Source organism: Ostrea edulis, chromosome 2, assembly GCF_947568905.1.
Source record: "Ostrea edulis chromosome 2, xbOstEdul1.1, whole genome shotgun sequence".
NCBI lineage: Eukaryota > Metazoa > Mollusca > Bivalvia > Ostreida > Ostreidae > Ostrea > Ostrea edulis.
Genome location: NC_079165.1, coordinates 52,351,191 through 52,373,066, shown reverse-complemented (window position 1 = coordinate 52,373,066; position 21,876 = coordinate 52,351,191). Strand labels below are relative to the sequence as shown.

At 36.8% G+C, this 21,876-nt stretch overlaps 1 protein-coding gene and 2 long non-coding RNA genes across 6 annotated transcripts in view; 1 reads left to right on the top strand and 2 right to left on the bottom strand.

Annotated features, from left to right (window-relative positions):
- The window catches only part of LOC130051788 (uncharacterized), a 165,558-nt gene that overhangs the window by 15,123 nt on the left and 128,559 nt on the right, over positions 1 to 21,876 (bottom strand). The window lies entirely within an intron of this gene.
- LOC125682085 (transient receptor potential-gamma protein-like) overlaps positions 1 to 21,876 on the top strand; it is a 201,279-nt gene that overhangs the window by 135,941 nt on the left and 43,462 nt on the right. For both annotated transcript variants that reach the window (XR_008800026.1, XM_048922484.2), the window contains exon 6: positions 13,983 to 14,129. Coding sequence is in view for 1 of the 2 variants with exons in the window: in XM_048922484.2 (XP_048778441.1) it covers positions 13,983 to 14,129 (147 nt within the window). In the remaining variant the exon portion in view is untranslated. The remainder of the gene's footprint in view (positions 1 to 13,982; positions 14,130 to 21,876) is intronic.
- LOC130051790 (uncharacterized) lies at positions 4,504 to 5,930 on the bottom strand. Of its 3 annotated transcripts, XR_008800036.1 has the most exons (4): positions 5,626 to 5,930; positions 5,281 to 5,413; positions 5,034 to 5,118; positions 4,504 to 4,707 (listed from the first exon to the last, which is right to left on the bottom strand). It is a non-coding gene; the product is annotated as an uncharacterized LOC130051790 (long non-coding RNA). The 3 variants fall into 3 exon arrangements; XR_008800035.1 differs by having other exon boundaries at positions 5,281 to 5,930; XR_008800034.1 differs by lacking the exon at positions 5,281 to 5,413.

Genomic DNA, 21,876 nt, shown 5'->3' with positions numbered 1-21,876 from the left:
GTATTTTTTTTAAAAGGCTTATTTTGAATTATTTTGGACTTTATGGGTATGCAAGACGTTGTTGACATGCATTAGAAATATTTTCAAGAAAAAAATAATGAAATCAACTCATATAGCTTATTCGGGGGTGGGGGTAGGTCCTTAAAATTAACCCAAGCACCTGTGGATGATCTTAGAATCTCATCAAAACCGGAACAGACGGTGTGATGTCAAAATTATTGATTTTTGTGGTCTTGAATACAAGAGTTACACATAATGGCAGCCTCTATAGATGGCGGGAATTTCAATTTTTGACGTTTTCAAATTAGTACTGAAGCTTATCTAGGCCATATATCAACAGAATTGTATGACAAATCTTTATCATATGATTAATCCTATCATTTATCATGTAAAAATCTTTTGGGTTGCCTTTCCCTTTAAAAAAAAATGTAAATATGTAATTAAATTTGATTGGGATCGGGATCAAACGGTAAATATGGCACGCCAAATTCACAAAAATGAGCTAAACATAGTTTCACAGTTGATAAACTAGGTTTATCGACTGTAAACTATAGTTTACAAACTGTAAACTATAGTTAATGATTCGTTAACTATAGTTTTCATCCGTAAAACTATATTTAACGGTTGTAAACTATAGTTTACAAATGCTAATCCAAGTTTATCTGTCTTTAAATAAACATTAACAATACATTTTGCTGATAAATACAGATTCACATTTGTAAACTATAATTTACATTCGTTAACTATAGTTCACAATTGTTAATTGTAGTTTCACAAATTGTGATACTATATTTATCAGATAAACTATGACTTGTAAAACCGTAGTTTACAATCGTGAAACCGTATTTATCAGATAAACTATGTTTTGCAATCGCTAATGATTGTTTCCATTGTTAATTATAGTTTACGCTTGTGAAACATAGATTATCTGTTAACTATGGTTTCATCATCAATCCACTTCGTCTCATGGGGGACATAGGGTGGCTACAGTGGCTTTCCATCTCCCTCTGTCTTGTGCAATGGTCTTAGCTTCTCCCCAGGTCTTGCCAATTTTCTTCAGGTTTGATGTTAATACCCTGCGCCAGGTGTTCTTTGGCTGTCCCGGCTTTCTCTGTCCCTGTGGATTCCATTCTAGGGCTTGTTTTGTGATGTTAGTACTGGGTTTCCTCAGTGTATGCCCTATCCAGTTCCATCTGCGTATTCTGATGGTGATTTCCATTGGTTGTTGGTTGGTCCTCTTCCACAGGTTTGCATTGCTTATAACATCTGGCCACCTTATCCCGAGGATGTTTCTCAGGCACTTGTTTACAAAGACCTGGACTGATTTCATGGATGTTGATGTTTCTCTCCAGGTTTCAGACCCATATAGTAGAACAGACTTCACGTTGGTGTTGAAGATTCTGATCTTGGTGCGTGTTCTCAGTGCCTTGCTTCGCCATACTGGTCTTAACATGGCAAAAGCTTGCTGGGCCTTCCTTTTTCTTGCTTTGATGTCTTCATCTGTGCCCCCTGATGTACTGACAATACTTCCTAAGTAGGTGAAGTCTTTGATGTCCTCTACTTCCATGTTGTTTATCTCGATTGCGTCAGTTTGTATGGAGTTGATTCTCATTGATTTTGTTTTCTGGGCGTTGATGTAAAGACCAGTTCTTTTTGCTGTTGCTTCTAGGTTGGAGGCTTGATGTTGGGAGTCTTGAAGACGGTGAGATAGTGTGCAGATGTCGTCAGCAAAGTCAAGGTCTTCCAGACGTCTTACTAGTGTCCACTGAATGCCAGTTGGGCTACTGTAGGCTGTTTTACTGACCCAGTCTATCACTAGAAGGAAGAGAAGAGGAGAGAGCAGGCATCCTTGTCTCACCCCGGTTGTTACTGGGAATGGCTCTGTGATGATTCCTCCATGGATTACTTGACATGTGAATCCGGCATAAAGTTGTTGTATGATGGAAATAACTTTGCGCGGAATTCCATAGTGTCCAAGGATTCCCCAGAGCACTTGGTGGTCTACGCTGTCGAATGCCTTCTGGAAATCGATGAAGTTGAGGTAGAGTGATGACTGCCACTCAATTGTCTGTTCGATGATGATTCTAAGGGTGGCTATCTGGTCAACGCAGGAACGCTCTTGTCTGAATCCTGCTTGTTCATCTCTCATCTTTTTGTCCACTTCTCTCTTCATCCTAGTCAATATGATGCTGCATAACACTTTACTGGGTATTGATAACAAAGTAATTCCTCTCCAGTTGTTACAGAGAGAGGAGTCCCCCTTTTTTGGTAGTTTGACAAGGAGTCCTTTGTGCCAGTCTTCTGGTATGCATTCATCATTCCATATCCTATTGAGTAGATGGTGGAGATAGGATAGTGACACGTTGTCCATACACTTTAAGTCCTCGGGAGGTATGTTGTCTATTCCCCCGGTTTTCCCATTTTTCAGATGTTTTATTGCTGTGATGACTTCAGCTTTGGTAATATCACCCACTTCGATGTTCAAGGTTGGACCATGTTCTACATTTGGTGGATCCATTGGGAGGGGTCGATTTAACACCTCCTGGAAATGTTCTTTCCACCTTCCAAGTTGGTCTTCTAGCCTGGTAAGAATTACGCCATTCTTGTCTTTTACAGGAGTGTTGCTGTTTGATGATCTGCCTCCTAATTGTCTTGTAATGTTGTATAGGGATTTGATATCACCTTTCCCACATGCACTTTCTGCTTGCTGTGCCAGATGTTCAACATAGTCTCTTTTGTTCTGTTTGCATCTTTTTTTCACTTCACTATCTCTTTTGGCATACTGTTCTGTCGCTTGCCTCTTCTGTTGTCGTGTTGTTGCATGAAGTACTTTTTCTTTATCTTGCCTTCTTTTACATATCGTTTCCCAGGTCTTTTCGGAAATTCACTTTTTTCGGTTGTGTTGGATGAATCCCAGTGTTTCTTCACACGATGTAATGATTGCATCTTTAGTGCATTCCCCAAGTACTGTTTATGTCCTCCTCGTTTTTATTTAGCTGCTGTAAAATACTGAATTTGTTTTTGGAGTGTCAACTGGAATTCCTTTGCTATGTTTGGGTCTTTCAATCTTCCTATATTGAATTTTCTTCTCTTTGTTTCTGTTCTTTTCTGTGCTAGGATCTTCAGTCTTATCTTTGCTACCACTAGATGATGGTCCGAAGATATGTCTGCTCCTCTTTTAACTCTTACATCTTCGGGCAATGGCAAAGTGATCTATTTGGTTCTCTGTTTCTCCAGTTGGTGACATCCAGGTTGTTTTATGGCAAGGTTTGTGTGGAAAGAGCGTGCCTCCAATGACCAAACTGTTCACTGCACAGAAGTCAGCGAAAAGCTCACCATTCTCATTGATGGTTCCAATGCCATGGGGTCCGATTTCACATTCTCGTCCCACTCTCTCTGACCCAACTTTAGCGTTTAGATCACCAGTGATCATAACGATGTCGCGTTTGGGTACATTGTTAAAAACTGTTTGTAGCGAGGAATAAAAATCTTCCTTCTCATTCTCCTCTACGTTGTTTGTTGGAGCATACACTTGAATGATAGTAGTCTTCTGGAATTTAGTCTCGAATCTTGCTGAGATTATCCTTGATGACACTGGGTTCCATTCCAGAAAAGCTCTTGCTGCTTTCTTGGTAAGCATGAATCCTACTCCTTTGTCATGTGGGTCATCTTTGCTAGGGTTGCCTGAGTAAATGATGGTGTGCCCAGATGATAAAGTAGTCATTCCTGATGTGTTCCATCTAACTTCACTAATTCCTAGGATTTCAATGTTATACCTGTCCATCTCTATAGCCAGCTGTTGACATTTCCCACTTTGGTATAACATTCTGACATTCCACGCTCCTATCCTCGTGGAATGTTTGGCTGAGAACAACATTGTCGGCTCTCGCATCATGCGTTGTCCTCGTTTCATTTGAATTGGAATATTCTCCTCTTTCTCAAGTCTGAGACGAGTAAGAGGGGTTGCTACTGTAGACGTTTCTGTAACCGGATTTATCCACTGGTGGGTGGTTGGCCCTCCAGCTTCACCAGAGCCCCGTTAGCCAGCTCGCGCCGTTTCCAGGCTCCACGGCGAGGACGAGCGGTTGGACTTTGGAGCCCAACTATGGTTTACAGATGTGAAATATAGATTAACGTCATTAAAGGGAACGTAGGGTATAAAAAAATATTTTCACATTTCAAATACTAAATATTTAGTAATTAAGTCCACTGGTTATTTCCATTTGATTGTAATCTGTTGTTTAGAAATCAGCTATTAAATATAGCTACACATCATCTGCTGGAGGCTGCCATTTTGCAAGATAAAGTTATCCCTCTTTAAGATATTTCCCACAATCCCATCTGTTTATGACGTATACCGGGCAATTGCCTCTCAGTGAAAGCATCTTATCATGTCTGACTGCAAAGGATATCAATATGAGCCTGATTATAATGAAGAGGAATTATTAGCAGATTCAAATGAAAACACTAGTGCATTGGGATAAATTGATGAAAATGACACTCTTAATTCTTAAACTTTTAATTTTGTATTCTTTATACAGGATTGTTCATTATCTTCACTTCTTCATTCTTCACTTGAACATTCCTTAGCACATATGATGGACAATGACTGGGCAATTCTATCTGTATATGTTGCACAAAGTTGGTTTATTCTTCAATATGGATTGAGAGTGGGATATTTTTGTCACTATTCATGTCTTCATTGAGCTGACAATATAAAAATGAAATCAAACCATTAATTTATAACTTTAGTAATGAATTTTCATGAAAGTGCATGTACATGTATTTCACACAACAAAGAGTTTATTTTTCATAGTAGTTTTCTCTCTTTCTGATTTATTAGTACATCTGTTTACAAGAGAATCTTACAATGTGAATCTGTATACAGCACAAATCAGTTGATTATCACTACACCCCTGCAGTAATTGCCATGTAAATGTCAAGACTTGAAAGATTAACTGCACAGGGGGAATTAAAATGACCTTGGTTGTAAAACTTTGTTAATCATTTAATAGAGAAGTGCATCAAATTACCTGTTTCCTTAGATGCTGATAGTCCAGGTTGGTCAATAGGTTCTGCATATGAGTTTTCATTGGTTTCCAAAAGAAAATGGATTAGCTAAAAAATAATGACTAATTAATTATATATACTTACTTCATATATACTATACTTCATATATACTATACTATACATTTGTTTACTTGTACATTTTCAATTTCTTTAAAAACAATAGTATAATACAAAATGTGCTAGTGCTGTGATGATTTTTGAAAGTATTACATGTATCCTGCTTTTCCTTTTCCTCATCTTTTTGAGCTATTTTCTCTTATTTCTTTAAGGCTTGCTGCCATCAAATATTTTAGTTACTGCATCTTCTTTTTAATAGGTTTTGGTGTGTATCCCAATATCTTAACTTAAATAGATATTAATTTAACTTTGAATATTTAAAAAGCAGTGTTTACCCATCCCTTCATATTTAGCCTGTACAAAATGTTCACTGGATAAGGATAGATTAAATTAGAAAATCATTATATAAGTAAAAGTTTGTTGTAAATAAACTCTGATTATACACATTAAGAATTATTAGTATTTACTGAGTAAAAAGCAAATATAACTGGTACTTACCCTGATATCCTCTTTAAAAGACTCTTTCTCAAAATGCCGTTCAAAAACAAAAGATTCATTTCCAAGGTTATGTATCCAATTATTGCACAATGTTCCTAGTTTTGGGGGGAGATCAGGGATGCTAAAAGGTAGATACATGTATTCCTTTTCCTTTGACCACAGTGCAAAATTTCGCTTGAACTCCCGACATTTAGATCATAGATACTCTGTAACCCATTTAGTGCTAGGCACAGCAGTTGTAATGAATTGCCGCATACACGTCATCAGCCGCCATGATAAGAGATTCTCCCATTCAGCTCAGTTTTCAGTGTAAGGTGGCAGGGGACAGTTTCTTTGGTTTTGAAACATGTGGATAGGGGGTATACACCAAAGTCAGATTATGACAGACTAATGAAAAATCATATTTCCCTTTTATGTCAATACTTGTATTTCATATTAGTGTAGTTAATAAATTATGACCCTAAATTACATGTAATCTATAAATACTGGTGCTGGTGCACAAAACATGCTCTGAGCAGGTTCCCCTTTTTTGCTTTGATTTTCCCTCATTTGGGCTAATCCGCACCACCCCCACACCATCACAGTACCAAACATGGGGGTTTAGACACTGTGCACAATCAAGAACCCTATCTGCCCTTCTCAAAAATCTACCTCTCATATGGGGCCATCCACCTTCCCTCACAGCTACAGACCTTTTGCTAGACCCTGCATGTTTTCACCGGAATTTCTTCAGCAACTGACCACGTGTCTTAGTTTCGTATTTGCACCCATCTATATGCTAGGAATCATGGTGACACCTACATGTTGTAAATCAACATTTTTACTAAGCACTCAGCTACATTTGACATGCATCCTAAAATTATTGTATACATTTTTACACATGTAATATCACTTCAAATACAGGGTAATTCCATTTTTTGAAAAAGTTGACCGGGCCTATAGTCCGAAACTGTCCCCTGCTACCTTTAAGAATTCTGACATCTCATGTCATTGACGTCAACTCCCATTTTTGACAAATCTGACTTATTCTGAGTGAAACTACACCAATACATCATGTCGACCGCCCTAAATGTGTACGCAATAAAATTATTTAAAAACCCTACATTTCTGTGTATGATGTTGTCATTTTAGAGTGATGAGAGTGTTCGAGTAAGATCCCTGTGCCTAACAAATAATATTACAAGTATATTGTATCTATGGTAAAAGTGACCTTATATGTGCTGCTACATGCTGAACATGTAATCATGAGAACCTGTGTAGAAAATGATGGATTAGAGAGAGATAAAGGGACATAACTGCTCTTAAAATCAAGAAAATTTCCAACTTCACTGTCTACTTCTTTACATACTGTATATGTATAGACCTGAAATATGCTCTAATTAAGTAAACAACTCCCCAACAAGATTTTGAATACCTGTTCTCTTCTTACATTCTATTCTATGCCATCCTAATAGTGAAAACTAAAGATTCATGCAATTCAGTCAAATGTCAAAGGGGAGGTGGCTTGTTTACAAGTACCACCCATAAATGAGAAAATGGTGTTAACTGTGTTTTTTGTGTACAAAATGTCTCTAAAATGACTTATTTCTCTATCTGCAAGTATTTTTTCATAAATATGTATCATGGTGCTGAGAAGAAATGTGATCTACTGTACCTGAGACCTGTCAATCAGTACAATTTGTTAATTACATGTAGAACATGTAAAACTACATGTAATCTATGTAAAAAGAATGCACAGTATATGAAGTACCCCAAATAACATTATTTTAACCACTAAGCTTATTTACATGTACTTACATGTCACTATGATACTTGACCAGATTCTGGTTTTCCATAGTACTAAAGCAAAGCTTACCCCCCTTGACTCTGTTGTCTACCATTGTGACACTAATGTGATACATCTATTGAAATAAGGGGTTGTATTACATATCTAATACATTTATCTTGATAATATTAATGAAATTGACTGAATTCCATGGGTTTCAAAAAATGCCATTCTCTTAAAGGTGGCAGGGGACAGTTTCTTTGGTTTTGAAACATGTGGATAGGGGGTATACACCAAAGTCAGATTATGACAGACTAATGAAAAATCATATTTCCCTTTTATGTCAATACTTGTATTTCATATTAGTGTAGTTAATAAATTATGACCCTAAATTACATGTAATCTATAAATACTGGTGCTGGTGCACAAAACATGCTCTGAGCAGGTTCCCCTTTTTTGCTTTGATTTTCCCTCATTTGGGCTAATCCGCACCACCCCCACACCATCACAGTACCAAACATGGGGGTTTAGACACTGTGCACAATCAAGAACCCTATCTGCCCTTCTCAAAAATCTACCTCTCATATGGGGCCATCCACCTTCCCTCACAGCTACAGACCTTTTGCTAGACCCTGCATGTTTTCACCGGAATTTCTTCAGCAACTGACCACGTGTCTTAGTTTCGTATTTGCACCCATCTATATGCTAGGAATCATGGTGACACCTACATGTTGTAAATCAACATTTTTACTAAGCACTCAGCTACATTTGACATGCATCCTAAAATTATTGTATACATTTTTACACATGTAATATCACTTCAAATACAGGGTAATTCCATTTTTTGAAAAAGTTGACCGGGCCTATAGTCCGAAACTGTCCCCTGCTACCTAAATGACAGATTAAATCTTGTTATCAGCAGCAATTATTTTTTCTATGCTAGATTTTGTTGTCTGCATGGTACTAGTTTTCACATATCAAAATTTGATTTTTGACCCTACGTTCCCTTTAACTATAGTTTGCGGTCCGTAAACTATAGTTTACAGTCGATAAACCTAGTTTATCAACTGTGAAACTATGTTTAGCTCATTTTTGTGAATTTGGCATGCCATAGGTAAACTGTAACTTAAAATAATCCCTAAAATAATGAAAACAAACACACTATATTCCAGATATACATTTAAACATCTACGAACAGTGGTTAAATTGTATTAAATTATAAATTTTTACCAGCATACTCTAAAGTAGACTATCGTACTCTAGCGTACTCTGTTTAGTAGGACCGACTCTGAAGTATGGAGTCGGCCTTATCTCTCAAGAAGTTCAGCAAATTGTTTTGACTGACTTCTTAGTCCAATCAGAAAGTAGCAAGCGGAGCCAAGACATCACTGTTGTCGTGAATATTTTTTGAAATTGCTTCTTTATAGCTCACCTAAGCTGAAAGCTCAAGTGAGTTATTCTGATCACTGGTTGTCCGTCGTCTGTCCATCCATCTGTCTCTTTAAACTTTTCACATTTTCATCTTCTTCTCCAGAACCACTGGGCGAATTTCAGTCAAACTTGGTAAACATCATCCATGGGTGAAGGGAATTCAAGTTTGTTCAAATGAAGAGCCATGCCCCCTTCAAAGGGGAGATAATGACGAAAATGCAACAATAGGTTAAGGGCATTTAAAAATCTTCTCAAGAACCCCTAGCTGGGACAGAAAAGTTCAAACTTAAATGAAAGCTTTCTGACATAGTGCATAGTTTGTTCAAATCATGACCCCCAGGGTTAGGGTGGGGCCACAATAGGGGATCAAAGTTTTACATTCGAATATATTGGGGAAATCTTCTCAAAAACTACTGGGCCAGAAAAAATCAAAGTTACTTGAAAACTTCCTGACATAGAGTAGATCCAAGTTTGTGCAATGCATGGTCCCCGGGGGTAGGGTGGGACCACAATTGGGGATCAAAGGGTTATATGCCGATATATGGGGAAAATCTTTTAAAAATCTCTTGAACTATTTAAGCTAGGGCTTCATAGTTTGTATACACATTTTTCTTACAAAAAGACCTTTCATTTGATGCAACTTGCGGTGTATGATCTTGTGACCTGGACCTGGAAGTTTGACCTACTCATAATACAAATCTTACCTATTTGATATCCCCTTAACGAATGTCAGACAATTTGGCCCAAAGACACTTCGGCCCAGACGTTTCGGCCCAAAAAGTACGACACGTCGGCCCAAATTTTTTGAGACACTTCGGCCCAAAGACATTTCGGTCCCATATTTTTTCTCCGAGACACTTCGGCCCAATTTTTTTGTTTTTTGCTTTATATATTACACATAATACTACGTTTTAACACAACATCATATTAGATTGACACTTCGGCCAATTGACATTTCGACCCATTTATTCAAATCACCCTTATTTTCAACTCTATCCATAGAATACATTTGACATTTCGGCCCGATCCCTGCCCTTGTATATCATCCGTAGTTTCCTCCCAACAATATATAGAACACCAACACATCGCCCCATGCAATGGCCAAAGACACTTCGGCGGATTTGGGGGAGGGGGTGGTGGTGGTGGAGAAGGGCCCCCTATAGTCTTATTTTCAACTCCATCCAATGAGTACATTGACATTTCGGCACAGAGACACTTCGACCCATTTTCCTCCCTTACCTGTATTTTCTTCTTTGCTGATTTTTTTTTAATGTAAATTGGACCAGACTATACACAGAAAGCTTGGAGTTGACACAATTAATCTAAGTTGTAATTGGTTGTGTTTACTCTGAAAAGTTTGTAAGGGAAAGACCGTTTGATGCCGAGATAATATTCAGAATGTTATTTCCGTAGAAGTATTGAGTCGAAATATCTTGAATGCATTTATCAATAAAAAGAACTTTTTGGTTAAGTCGTGTTCGTGGTTTTGAATTGAATTTTCATATATTAATTGGCGAAAAATGGGAACCTATACATACTTATAAATATTTATATACTATTTATAATAAAACTTATATAGTCTCACCCAACATATTTCTTTTTCTAGCAGCAGCTAAGGAATAGTATGCAATGAAATGACATGGATATCAAATGGCTTCTCTCCCACTGCTCATGGTTAGCTTTTCATAATTATCTGGGGGTACACAGGGACGAATGTTTTTGTTTCACAATTACCGCGTTTAACCAGGTTTCACTTCAATCGTAGCGATTCTACACGGTTACAAACGGGTAATCAATATAATGATCAAATGAAAACAAAATACCTAAAAACCAAAGGAATTGAGAATTGATTGATGAATATCTTTATTTTACATTTGGGCCGAAGTGGCGTTGGGCCTGTTACACCCTAAATCGTCGCCCATCCCAAATCGTTGCCGGGCGACGATTTGGGGTGAAATGTCATGCGACGATTTGGGATGGGGCGACGATTTAGGGTGTAACAGGGCCGAAGTCTCTCTGGTCCTGAATGCCATTGGGCTGAAATGTCAATGTAGATGTACTATAATGGTGTTGAAACGCAATATTATAGGTGACCTTGTGACCTTGGTCTTATCCAGAAGAGCAAGATCACATTAGTCATATTGGTGTTGAGGCATCTCTGTGTTATGTGAAGTCATTTTCAATTATGTTTTGATCCTTTGGAGGTAGGTTGGACCCACAATATGGGGTCAAACTTTTTCATGGGAATAATGATCGATAAAAAAAATCTTTTATAAATCACAACAGCTGAACAATGACAGGGTGACTCAGGTGAGTGATGTGGCCCATGGGCTTCTTGTTTAACAAGAGATTTTTGTTTGCACCAGATCTCAGAATCGGTAACAGATTACTGTAGACGTTTTAATTTCGTTGGGGAAAAAATTGTTATACCCCCCCCCCCCCTCGCAAAAAAGTTGTGGGGGTATACTGGAATCAGGTTGTCCGTCCGTCCATCTGTAGACGCAATGGTTTCCGGGCTCTAAATTGTTATCCTTTCCACCTACAGTCACCATATCATATATATGGACTATCCATGGAACGAAGATGTTCTCTATCGAATTTGGGGTCAGAGGTCAAGCGCACTGGACATTGAAGTAGCAATATGGTTCCTGGGCTCTAAAGCGTTACCCTTTCCACCTACAGTCACCATATCATACATATGGACTACCCATGGGACGAAGATGTTCCCTATTGACTTTGGGGTCAAAAGGTCAAAGGTCAAACACACTCCTAGAGAAGAGACTACCCAAGGTTTTGTCATGCCCTTTCTTTTCTACACTCAGGAAAGAGGTAATTTAAACCTATTAACAACACCCTTTGGGAGATTGAGGTAAGGGGGGGGGTATTTTTAGTGAGCATTGCTCACAGTACCTCTTGTTGTTTTTGTAGTGGATTAATTTTCGTTGTTTGTGATCACTTAAAGATTACATATGATACATACAATGTCGTTTATCCGCAATTCTTCCTTAAACTATTAAATAATGGTACGTACACCATTTATAAGTCATTTGTTCAACAAAGCGTTATAAACAAATCCTTAGAAGGTAATCCATGTAAGCTTAGGTCATTAAATTGTTGTACTCAAGCCATGAAAATGTTGAAACCATGTATATTGTATTCTGTTCATCAATAAAATTGGTAAAGAAATCTGACATACCGGTAAATGCAAGGCTCATGTCCTCACACTGCTCAATGTTCATAAGGCCCATCAGAACAAGAATTGCTTCACCTGCTACAAATATCCATCTTCAAATATTATTTAACCCCCCAATAAAAAAAAAACAACCCCCAGCTGTACGGAAGAACGTCATGCACCCACCTGACCGTACAAACAAATTCATGTTGTGGTATGCGATCCAGGTGTCGGATCACCTGAGAACTTCAAGAAGGGCGTGGAATAGAAATATATAGGGAAAATCTTTAAAAATCTTCTTCTCAAGAGCCAATGAGCCAGAAGAGCTTAGATTTACATGAAAGATTCCTGACATAGTGCAGATTCGAGTTTGTTCAAATCATGGCCCCGGGGGTAGGTTGGGGCCACAATAGGGGATCAAAGTTTTACTTGAGAATAAATAGAGAAAATATTTTAAAATCATCTTCTCAAGAACCAATGAGCCAGAAGAGCTGATATTTACATGAAAGCTTCCTGACATAGTGCAGATTCAAGTTTGTAAAAATCATTACCTCCAAGGGTAGGTTGGGGCCACAATACGTATGGAGCGCCAAATTAACATACTCAAATAATTGAAGATATCTTCAATTATTTAAAGATATCATCAATTCATATGATGCGCGCAACAATTTAATTAAAGATCTCTTCAAATAATTCTGAATTATTGCACGCATTAATTGAATTGATGATAGCATTAATTCTTCAGCTGAATTGATGCTCTCTTTAATTGAATTATTATGATCTCTTCAAATGAATTAATGATATCAACAATTGAATTGATGCGCGCTACAATTCAATTGAAGAGAGCAATAATTGATATAATGCGCGCATTAAATCGATGAGAGCAATAATTGAATTGATGCACGCATTAATTCATTTGATGAGAGCAATAATTGATTTAATGCGCACATTAATTCAATTATTGCTCACTTCAATTGAATTAATGATATCTTTAATTCATTTGAAGAGAGCAATAATTCTTTTAGAGAGAGCAACCATATAATTAAAAATATCTTCAATTCAACATATCCACAATTGAATTAATGATCTCTTTAATTTGAATTGTTGCTCTCTTTAAAAGAATTGATGGGTGCATTAATTCCTTATACAAAAGCATTGTAAATAATTAAAGATATCTTCAATTGAATTAAAGAGATCATCAAATTATTTATACTGAGCTCTAAATTAATTATTGTGAGCAGTATTTTGTAGAAATTGATGCTCTCATCAATTGAATTGAAGAGAGCAATAATTGAATTAATGCGTGCATCAAATCTATTATTGCTCTCATTAATTCAATTGATGCACTCATCAATTGAATTGAAGAGAGCAATAATTGAATTAATGAGCGCATTAAATGAATTATTGCTCTCATTGATTCAATTGATGAGCAGATTAATTCATTTGATGAGAGCAATAATTGATTTAATGCACACATTAATTCAATTAAATAGAGCAATAATTGAATTGATGATATCTTCAAATAATTGAAGATATCTTCAATTATTTGAGTTTATGTTAATTTGGCACTCCATAAATACGGACTAAGATTTTACATACAAATATATATGGAAAGTCTTCAGATATGGGCCAAAGTAACTCAGGTGAGCGAAGTGGCCCATGGGCCTCTTGTTTTTTGGCTTGTCAAGATTTTTTGATTTGAGAAGCCAACTTCAAATTTTCTTCTCCCACTATATGTGCCCCTGTTTCTCTCTCTCTCTCTCTCTCTCTCTCTCTCTCTCTCTCTCTCTCTCTCAAATAAACACGGCAATTCTGGCTGAACATTCCGAGTGGACGATAGTGAAAACAATTTGCTGAAACTTTTCGGGAGATAACACAGATTCCACAATGAAATGACAACTGAGACTAAATGTTGCATGTGTTATCTGACTTGATTATGGGTGATTTATATACACTATTATTTATTAAAGTTGTTTTATGCTTGGACAGTTTTACTGATTCTGGTGTCTCAAAGAGTGGAGATTCCTATACCTGGGTTATCAGACAAAGTTGCATCAGACCTAGAGAAGATAAAATTGGAGCGGAGAGGGGCACCAGCCACCATGGTGGAGTGGATGATTCTCGCATATGTTGCTGGTAACATTGCTATAACAGTTTACAGATACCAGCAAAATATCATTACATCCATGAGGAATTACAATTTGTAAAGATATCAAAGGCAAAAACATTTGAAATGTAAATATCTTGAAAAAATTTGGGTAATGGTGAGAAAACATAATTCAGACATGGCTTGCTGAGCATTTTTTGCGTTTTCAACAGATCCCAGGTATCACTTTATTAGTCCCCTACCGACGAAGTCGAAGTGGACTTTAGGTTTGCGCTCTGTCCGTCAGTCCAGTTTTCCACTCTGTTTTTTCTCTGTTCTTGTAGATATTTATTTTATATTTGGTACGTTGCTTTGCCATGATAAGTAACAGATCAAGTTCGAATTTCGTCTTGGTCCGTTGATTTTTCACTTAGTCATGGCCCATGGACTTAGAAAAATAGCATGAACTATCAGTTTTCCGGACAATTTCTTTTTTTTGGTTGTGCTTTCAGATATTCATTTGATATTTGGTACATTGCTTTACCATAACAAGTTACAGATCAAGTTCGAATTTCCTCTCAGTCCGTTGATTTTTCATTAAGTTATGGCCCTTGGACTTAGAAAAATAGCATGAATTGTTAGATTACATCCAAGTTTCTTATCTCTGTAGATTAAGAATTAAGAATACTACACTCATTAAAGCTTCTAGCATAGTAATAAAACAATATAGCTAGATTATTCATGATCACCTACATGTCACAGTTTATTGACTTGGTTAAAGACCTAAACCTAATTATAAATTTGTTTTTTTTCCTCGTCTGATCTCTACTCGAATAGTAGTTGATTTCCAACCATTCCTATCCTGTTTCCCCAATTTTCCCCTTTACCATAACCTCCATAATGAATTTTGAATATTGTTGTGATACAGTAATTTTTGCAACCGGTAAGTGACTATGTATTGCCATGCAATACTTTCAGAATGCTTGTGGGTTTTTTCAAAACAGTTAATTCGTGGGGATCCAGGTTAGAATAGGTCCTCAGTACCCCTTGCTTGTCGTAGAAGGCGACTAAATGGGGCGGTCCTTCGGATGAGACCGCAAAATCCGAGGTCCCGTGTCACAGTAGGTGTGGCACGATAAAGATTCCTCCCTGCTCAAAGGCCATAAGCGCCGAGCTAGGCCTAAACTTTGCAGCCCTTAACCGGCAGTGATGACGTCTCCATATGAGTGAAATATTCTCGAGAGGGACATTAAACAACATTCAATCAATCAATCAAAACAGTTATATTCTGCGATCAATCTGATTAAAATCAGATGCTAAAATACGCTCACAAACACTGCAATTACGAGTATACGGCGCGAATTTAAGAAGTCTAATTTTAATTAAATTGATTCTTCGATGCATATTGCAAACTGAAAAGTGTTCATTTTACATTAGAAACATATATAGTACCATTTTTCAGTGCCGCAAATCATGTGACAAAATATCTTTAACATGGCTGAATGACTTGCTCAGTGGCAGTGAAAACTAAACTAAGTACCCATACAGAAAAACCTAGCCTTTCCTCATGTGCAACTCATAAGCTGCACATGAGAATCGGATGAGAAACGTATACATTAAGTAGTTTTACAGATATGCTCATTTGCAGATTGTGAAACTTTGTTAGAGTAGGATTTGAAAGCAAATTCTACACATGTGCAAATGCGGTGAAGTTTCTACATATTGAAAGCTAATGTGAACAAATTACTTGCAATTGTATTAAGTCCAAATTGCTCATGTGAGCATTAGGTGAGCAAAATGAATTAGACGGATTTTCTCTTTCATGTAAAAGAAGATGAAGTCCAATTTGCTCATTTGAGCAATAGATGAGCAATTTCAACTTCATGAATTCGTAACAACAAGATATTTATTATATGTGGATCTCTAAAACATTTGAGATGGAGGACCCATCTATTTGTTTTAATCTTAATCATATATTTCAATTATATCAACCATTTTTAGCAGAAATATGTCTATATAATGTCCAAATGTTGAAGTTGAAATACTTACATGTATCAACCTGTCAGAAACATAATCAATTGCTGGAGTAATTACGATAAAAAATATATATATAAAAAAACGTGTTTTCAATTTGCTCTGACCCTGGTTTGCCTACCCATTTTACCAGCACTCCTGCATCATGCGGAAAACTTTAGTTTAGGCCCAAAGATGCATCCCTTAATCTGTCACTGCTTTTTATATGACCGTCGTATTATGTTATGGCGCTGTGCGTGCATATATCCGTCTGGCTGGCTGTCTGTCCGTCTGAGGTGTTCCAGACTTTTTTCCGTAACGGATGCATGTATGACTTTGAAATTTTGTCACAATTTCTCCCACCTTGACCTACTTTAGGGCTATAAGTAGGTCAAAGTTTTCCAGACCCTTTTTCCTTACGAATGCAGATATTGCCTTGAAATTTCGTCATAAGCTTACTCTCAGAGGAATATAAGTTCAGTTTGCATTTCAGCTGGATTGGTCCGTCCGTGACCCACAGTAGGGCTAAAAGTAGGTCAAACAGTTGCTTCCTCTTGGAGGAATACAAGTTCAGTTTGCATTTCAGCTGGATTGGTCTGTTCTTGACCTACTTTCAGGCTAAAAGTAGATCAGTTTTTTTTACCTTTTTTTTTTAGGTCACCTGAGTTTACTCAGTTACTATGTTTGCAATTGGTTGTTGTACGTAAACAATTGAACATTTTAACTTCTTGATAACTATTATTCCAATTCGTTTCAAATTTGGTATGATGCATCCTTGGGACAAGTGGGACATAAATTTTGAATTTCAGGACTCCTGCACCCCTGGGGCCTTAGGGGCGGGGCAAAAACTATCAAAAATTGACTAATTTTCAAAATTCTCTTCTCCAAAACCGCAACTGTGTAAGGAAAACTAAATGCATAGTGATGTAGAGCAGGAAAATCTCTACCAAAATTGTACCTTTCATGATCTCTGGAGTAAGTTCTCTGACCCCAGGATGGGGCCTGACCTCTCTGAAAATTCATCAGGATACCCCAGGAAATCTTGAGAGAAAGTCCCAGGATTTATCAGGATTGTCCTGAAAAGTCCTACTGTTTTGAAGCCAGATTAACAAGAAATACATGTAAGAGGGACGGTATTGGTAGTGTGACGTTTCAGGACTTTTAAGGATAATTTGAACATTTTTGCCTTTTATAGTCCTGCAAAGTCTCACTTAATCCTGCACTCTGAAGAGGAGAAAGTGGGAATATCTTGGAAAGTCCCAGCAGACAGGACTGGGATTTTGCAGGATTTTATGGGATCTGCCTAAAAATCCTGCTTTTGAGTTGATGCAGGACTCCTGGAAAGTCCCAGTTTATCCTACTAACCTGTTTTGGTCTTAACCTACTGTAGAATAAAACTCGAGATCCAGGATATGTTATATCTTTTCTGTAAAAGTGCCAATTAAGAATGAAATTATATATCAAAATGATAAACTGATAATAAAATATATTTAACATCTTAGTAAACTATACATAAATTTCAGCAATAATACTTGGATGAACTTCCAAAGCAAGTATATATATGTAACTTTGAAAAGCTCATTTAAATGACGGCTTGGGTGAGCTAAAAAGCATTATTTCTTATATATATATATATATATATATAAACAAGAGGCCCATGGGCCACATTGCTCACCTGAGTCATCTCGGGGGGGGGGGGGGGGGGGGGGGGCATGATTTTTACAAACTTGAATCTGCACTATGTCAGGAAGCTTTCGTGTAAATGTAAACATTTCTGGCCCAGTGATTCTTCATCAGAAGATTTTTAATGATTTTCCTTATATATTTGTATGTAAAACTTTGATCCCCTAACATGCAAAGTGCTTGACTGTATATTTATACCAGTTGGCATTGCGATTAAAAATATATGATTGATGTAATTTTCATATTCAATGTTTATGAATTTCTTGCACTGTATTCTAGTACTTTGTATAAAAAGAAAATATTTCTTAGTAAAAATAGATATAAAATCCACGATTGTTATGTCATTTCATAAAAGAAGGACCTGTAGCAACACAAAATGTAATAACGATGCAAAATGTAATACACTATTGTTATCTTCAATTACGTTAGTTTATGCTAATTTGGCACTCAATATATCTTGTATATCTATGACATTTTACGTTATTATACGCCCGTCTCTAGACGGGACTTGTTATGGTACAGCAATGTCTGTACGTCATGCATCCGTCCGTCCGTTCGGGGTTTTCTCTTTATAATTTCATTTCCCTTTCACATATCATGCTGAATCTTGCTGTGTAGCTTCTTTGTGGGTCACTCTAGATCATACTGCAATTTTGATCCATTTCGACCTTTTTTCCAGGAGTTTTGCCCCTTTATTTGGAAATAATTATTATATGGAGGGTACATAATTTTTCCGCCCTACTCCTCCCACAGTTTTCAAGTGAGAGCCTTCTTATTTTGTGGAGTATTTGTATGGGTATTGAAGATGTGCATGTGGGATGGATTTTGATTTTCTACAATTTTTGAGAAAATTACAGGTTGTTGAACTTAGTCTATTTGGAAATTAATATTCTATGGAGAGTACATAATTTTTCTGCCCAACTCCTCCCACAGTTTTCAAGTGAGGTCCTTCTTATTTTGTGGAGTGTTTGTATAGATACTGAAGATGTGCATGTGGGATGGATTTTGATTTTCTACAATTTTTGAGAAAATTACAGGTTGTTGAACTTAGTCTATTTGGAAATTAATATTCTATGGAGGGTACATAATTTGTCCGCCCAACTCCCTCCCACAGTTTTCAAGTGAGGACCATCTTATTTTGTGGAGTGTTTGTATGGGTATTGAAGATGTGCATCTGGGGAAGGATTTTGATTTTCTTCCATTTTTGAAAAAATTACAGGTTGTTGAACTTGGTCCATTTTGAGAAAATCTCGATTTTTAAGCTAAGACCCTTTGTTCATATGAAAGTTTGTCACAGCCTCATGATGGCTGATACTAGCTGAAGCAAAGTTATACAAATTATAGCACAAGGAAAACACCCTATGTAAGCATTTCACGGGCATATTATGTACCGTTTGCGGTACTCTTGTTACATTCTGCGTTAAACTCGACGCAAATTGTACTAACGCAAAATATAACGAGCTATAACTGTGTTGGGATGCCAACACAAATGTCTCCAAACACCTCCCCATGTCAGAAATGGTTTTTGATGCTAGAAATGAATTGTGGACTCTCAATTTACCCCAGAACCCAAATGTTGTATAGATTTTAACACTTTCAAATATTTCGGTATATGGCAGCCATTTTGAAAATGGCGGCTCAAAAAAAAAATTTGATGGCGGAAATGGACATGGGGTCACTAAATTACCCTAGAAATTGAATTTGGTTGAAATCCGACAACCTTGAGTTTTTGATGTTTTTTGGCCGCCATCTTGAAACGGCGGCCATTTTGAAAATTTGAAAAGTTGAATTCACCCCTCCTAGTGACCCCTGATCACCTCACAAAGTTTGAAGTGGATCTGTCGAAGCACTTTCACAAAATCGGTCGGACAAATTTCTCACTAAAGAAGAGGAATAATAATTATAAGAAGAAACTAGACACGATCTCGTTGCGAGCAATGAGTAGGGCTTCCGTCCGATTTGTTGATGCACTCGGAGTTAAAAAAAAAAAAAAAAGACAAATGAGTCCCAATTTAGTTTCCGACTTTAAGACACTTTAGATATAATCAATTTTTCATATCATAAGCTTCTGAAGCAAAGTTGCGGTGAAATTCGTTTGAAATTCGACTCTCCAGGCGAGCCATAAGGCCCGCGGGCCTATTTCTTGATGTCATTTGTTAGCCCTCTATAGACTCAACAACTTTAGTTCTATATGTCTTTACAAAATATTTACCTGTAAAAAGTTATTGAGATCGACCGATATCGACAAAAAATCGACTCTACAGGCGAGCCATTAGGACCATAGGCCTATTTCTTGATATCAATCGATAGATCTCGATAAACTGAACAACTTTTGTTCAATATGTCCTTACAAAATATTTACCAGTTACGTTTTTGAAATCGACTGATATCGACAAAAATCGACTCTACAGGCGAGCCATGAGGCCCACAGACCCATTTTTTGATATTGATCGATAGGTTATGACACATTGAACAACTTTTGTTCAATAATGCTTTTCAAAAAATATGTCGTTTTAAAGATATGAGGCGTCAAATATTTACGATTTTGGCCCTTAAAATCTCTAATTACGTAACATATGACCTACTTTTTGATTTGATAAGATCAAGCTCGTTGAGATGAACATTTCCGCTTCTACAACTTATTATAAAATATTAATAGTTTCTGAGATATTCTCAAAAACATTTGGACCCTTCTGAACCCCTAATTTAAAGGGCCAGCCCGTTTTGCTTGATATCGTAAGAAAGGCCTTGTCATTTTAAACATTTTTTGTTCAACAAGTATTTAGAAATTCTTTACCGTTCTCGAGTTATCTCTACAAGAAATATTTAGGGGCCAAACTGTAGCTCCCTAACGGGGCCACATAGGGAAAAAACGAAATGTACATATTGTTTAGATTATCATTCTGAACAACTTTTGTTCAATAATGCTTTTCAAAATATTTGTCGTTTTCAAGATATGAGGCGTCAATTATTTATGATTTTGGCCCTTAAAATCCCTTATTACGTAACATATGACCTACTTTTTGATTTGATAAGAACAAGCTCGTTTAGATGAACATTTCCGCTTCAATGACTTATTACAAAATATTAATAGTTTCTGAGATATTCTCATAAACCTTTGGACCCTTCTGGGCCCCTAATTTAAAGGGTCAGCCCGTTTTGCTTGATATCGTAAGAAAGGTCATGACATTTCAAACATTTTTTGTTCAACAAGTATTTAGAAATTCTTTAGCGTTCTCGAGTTATTTCTAGAAGTAATTTTTAGGGGCCAAACTGTAGCTCCCTAACGGGGCCACATAGGGTAAAAACGAAATATGCATATTGTTCAGATCATCATTCTGAACAACTTTTGTTCTTTATTGCTTTTCAAAATATTTGTCGTTTTCGAGATACAAGGGGTAAAAAATTTATGGTTTTGGCCCTTAAAATCCCTTATTACGTAACATATGACCTAAATTTTTATATGAATAGATTTGGATTGTTGAGATGAACATTTTTTGTTCTTTGACTTATACCAAAATATTAACGATTTTTGAGATATTTGATCTAGACTTTGAGCCCTTCTAGATCCCTAATTGAAGGGGCTAGCCCCTAAATCTTGATATTTTCGAAAAGATCTCATAAATGTGCACAACTTTTGTTCTACATGTCTTAACAAAATATTTGCAAGAAAAAAGATATTGGAGATCAAAGGTCAAAAATCGCCGAAATCGGCGAAAAATTTTGGCATCCATTTTTTCAGGTCCAGGCGAGCTTTTAGGCAAATCGCCTCCGGTAAAATCGAATCCCCCACAAATCTTCTAAAATGTTTACTCTATCTTGTGTAGAAATTTCAAGACTCTAGCTTCAAAACTAACGGAGGAGATGTGTGGACAACAAGGCCCTTCAAAAAGTCACTAAAAGAGCGATAACTCCTGACCGGAAGTGACGTCAAGCACGAAATTTTGCAAGCAAAGTCTCGTCACCAAAAGACATCTTTCCTGAAAATTTCGTGAAAATCGATCGAGAAATGGCTGAGAAAAACGCGTGTACTACCAAGGAAAATAATAATAATAATAATAATAATGAAGAAGAAGAACGCGAACAATAATAGTAAGGTCT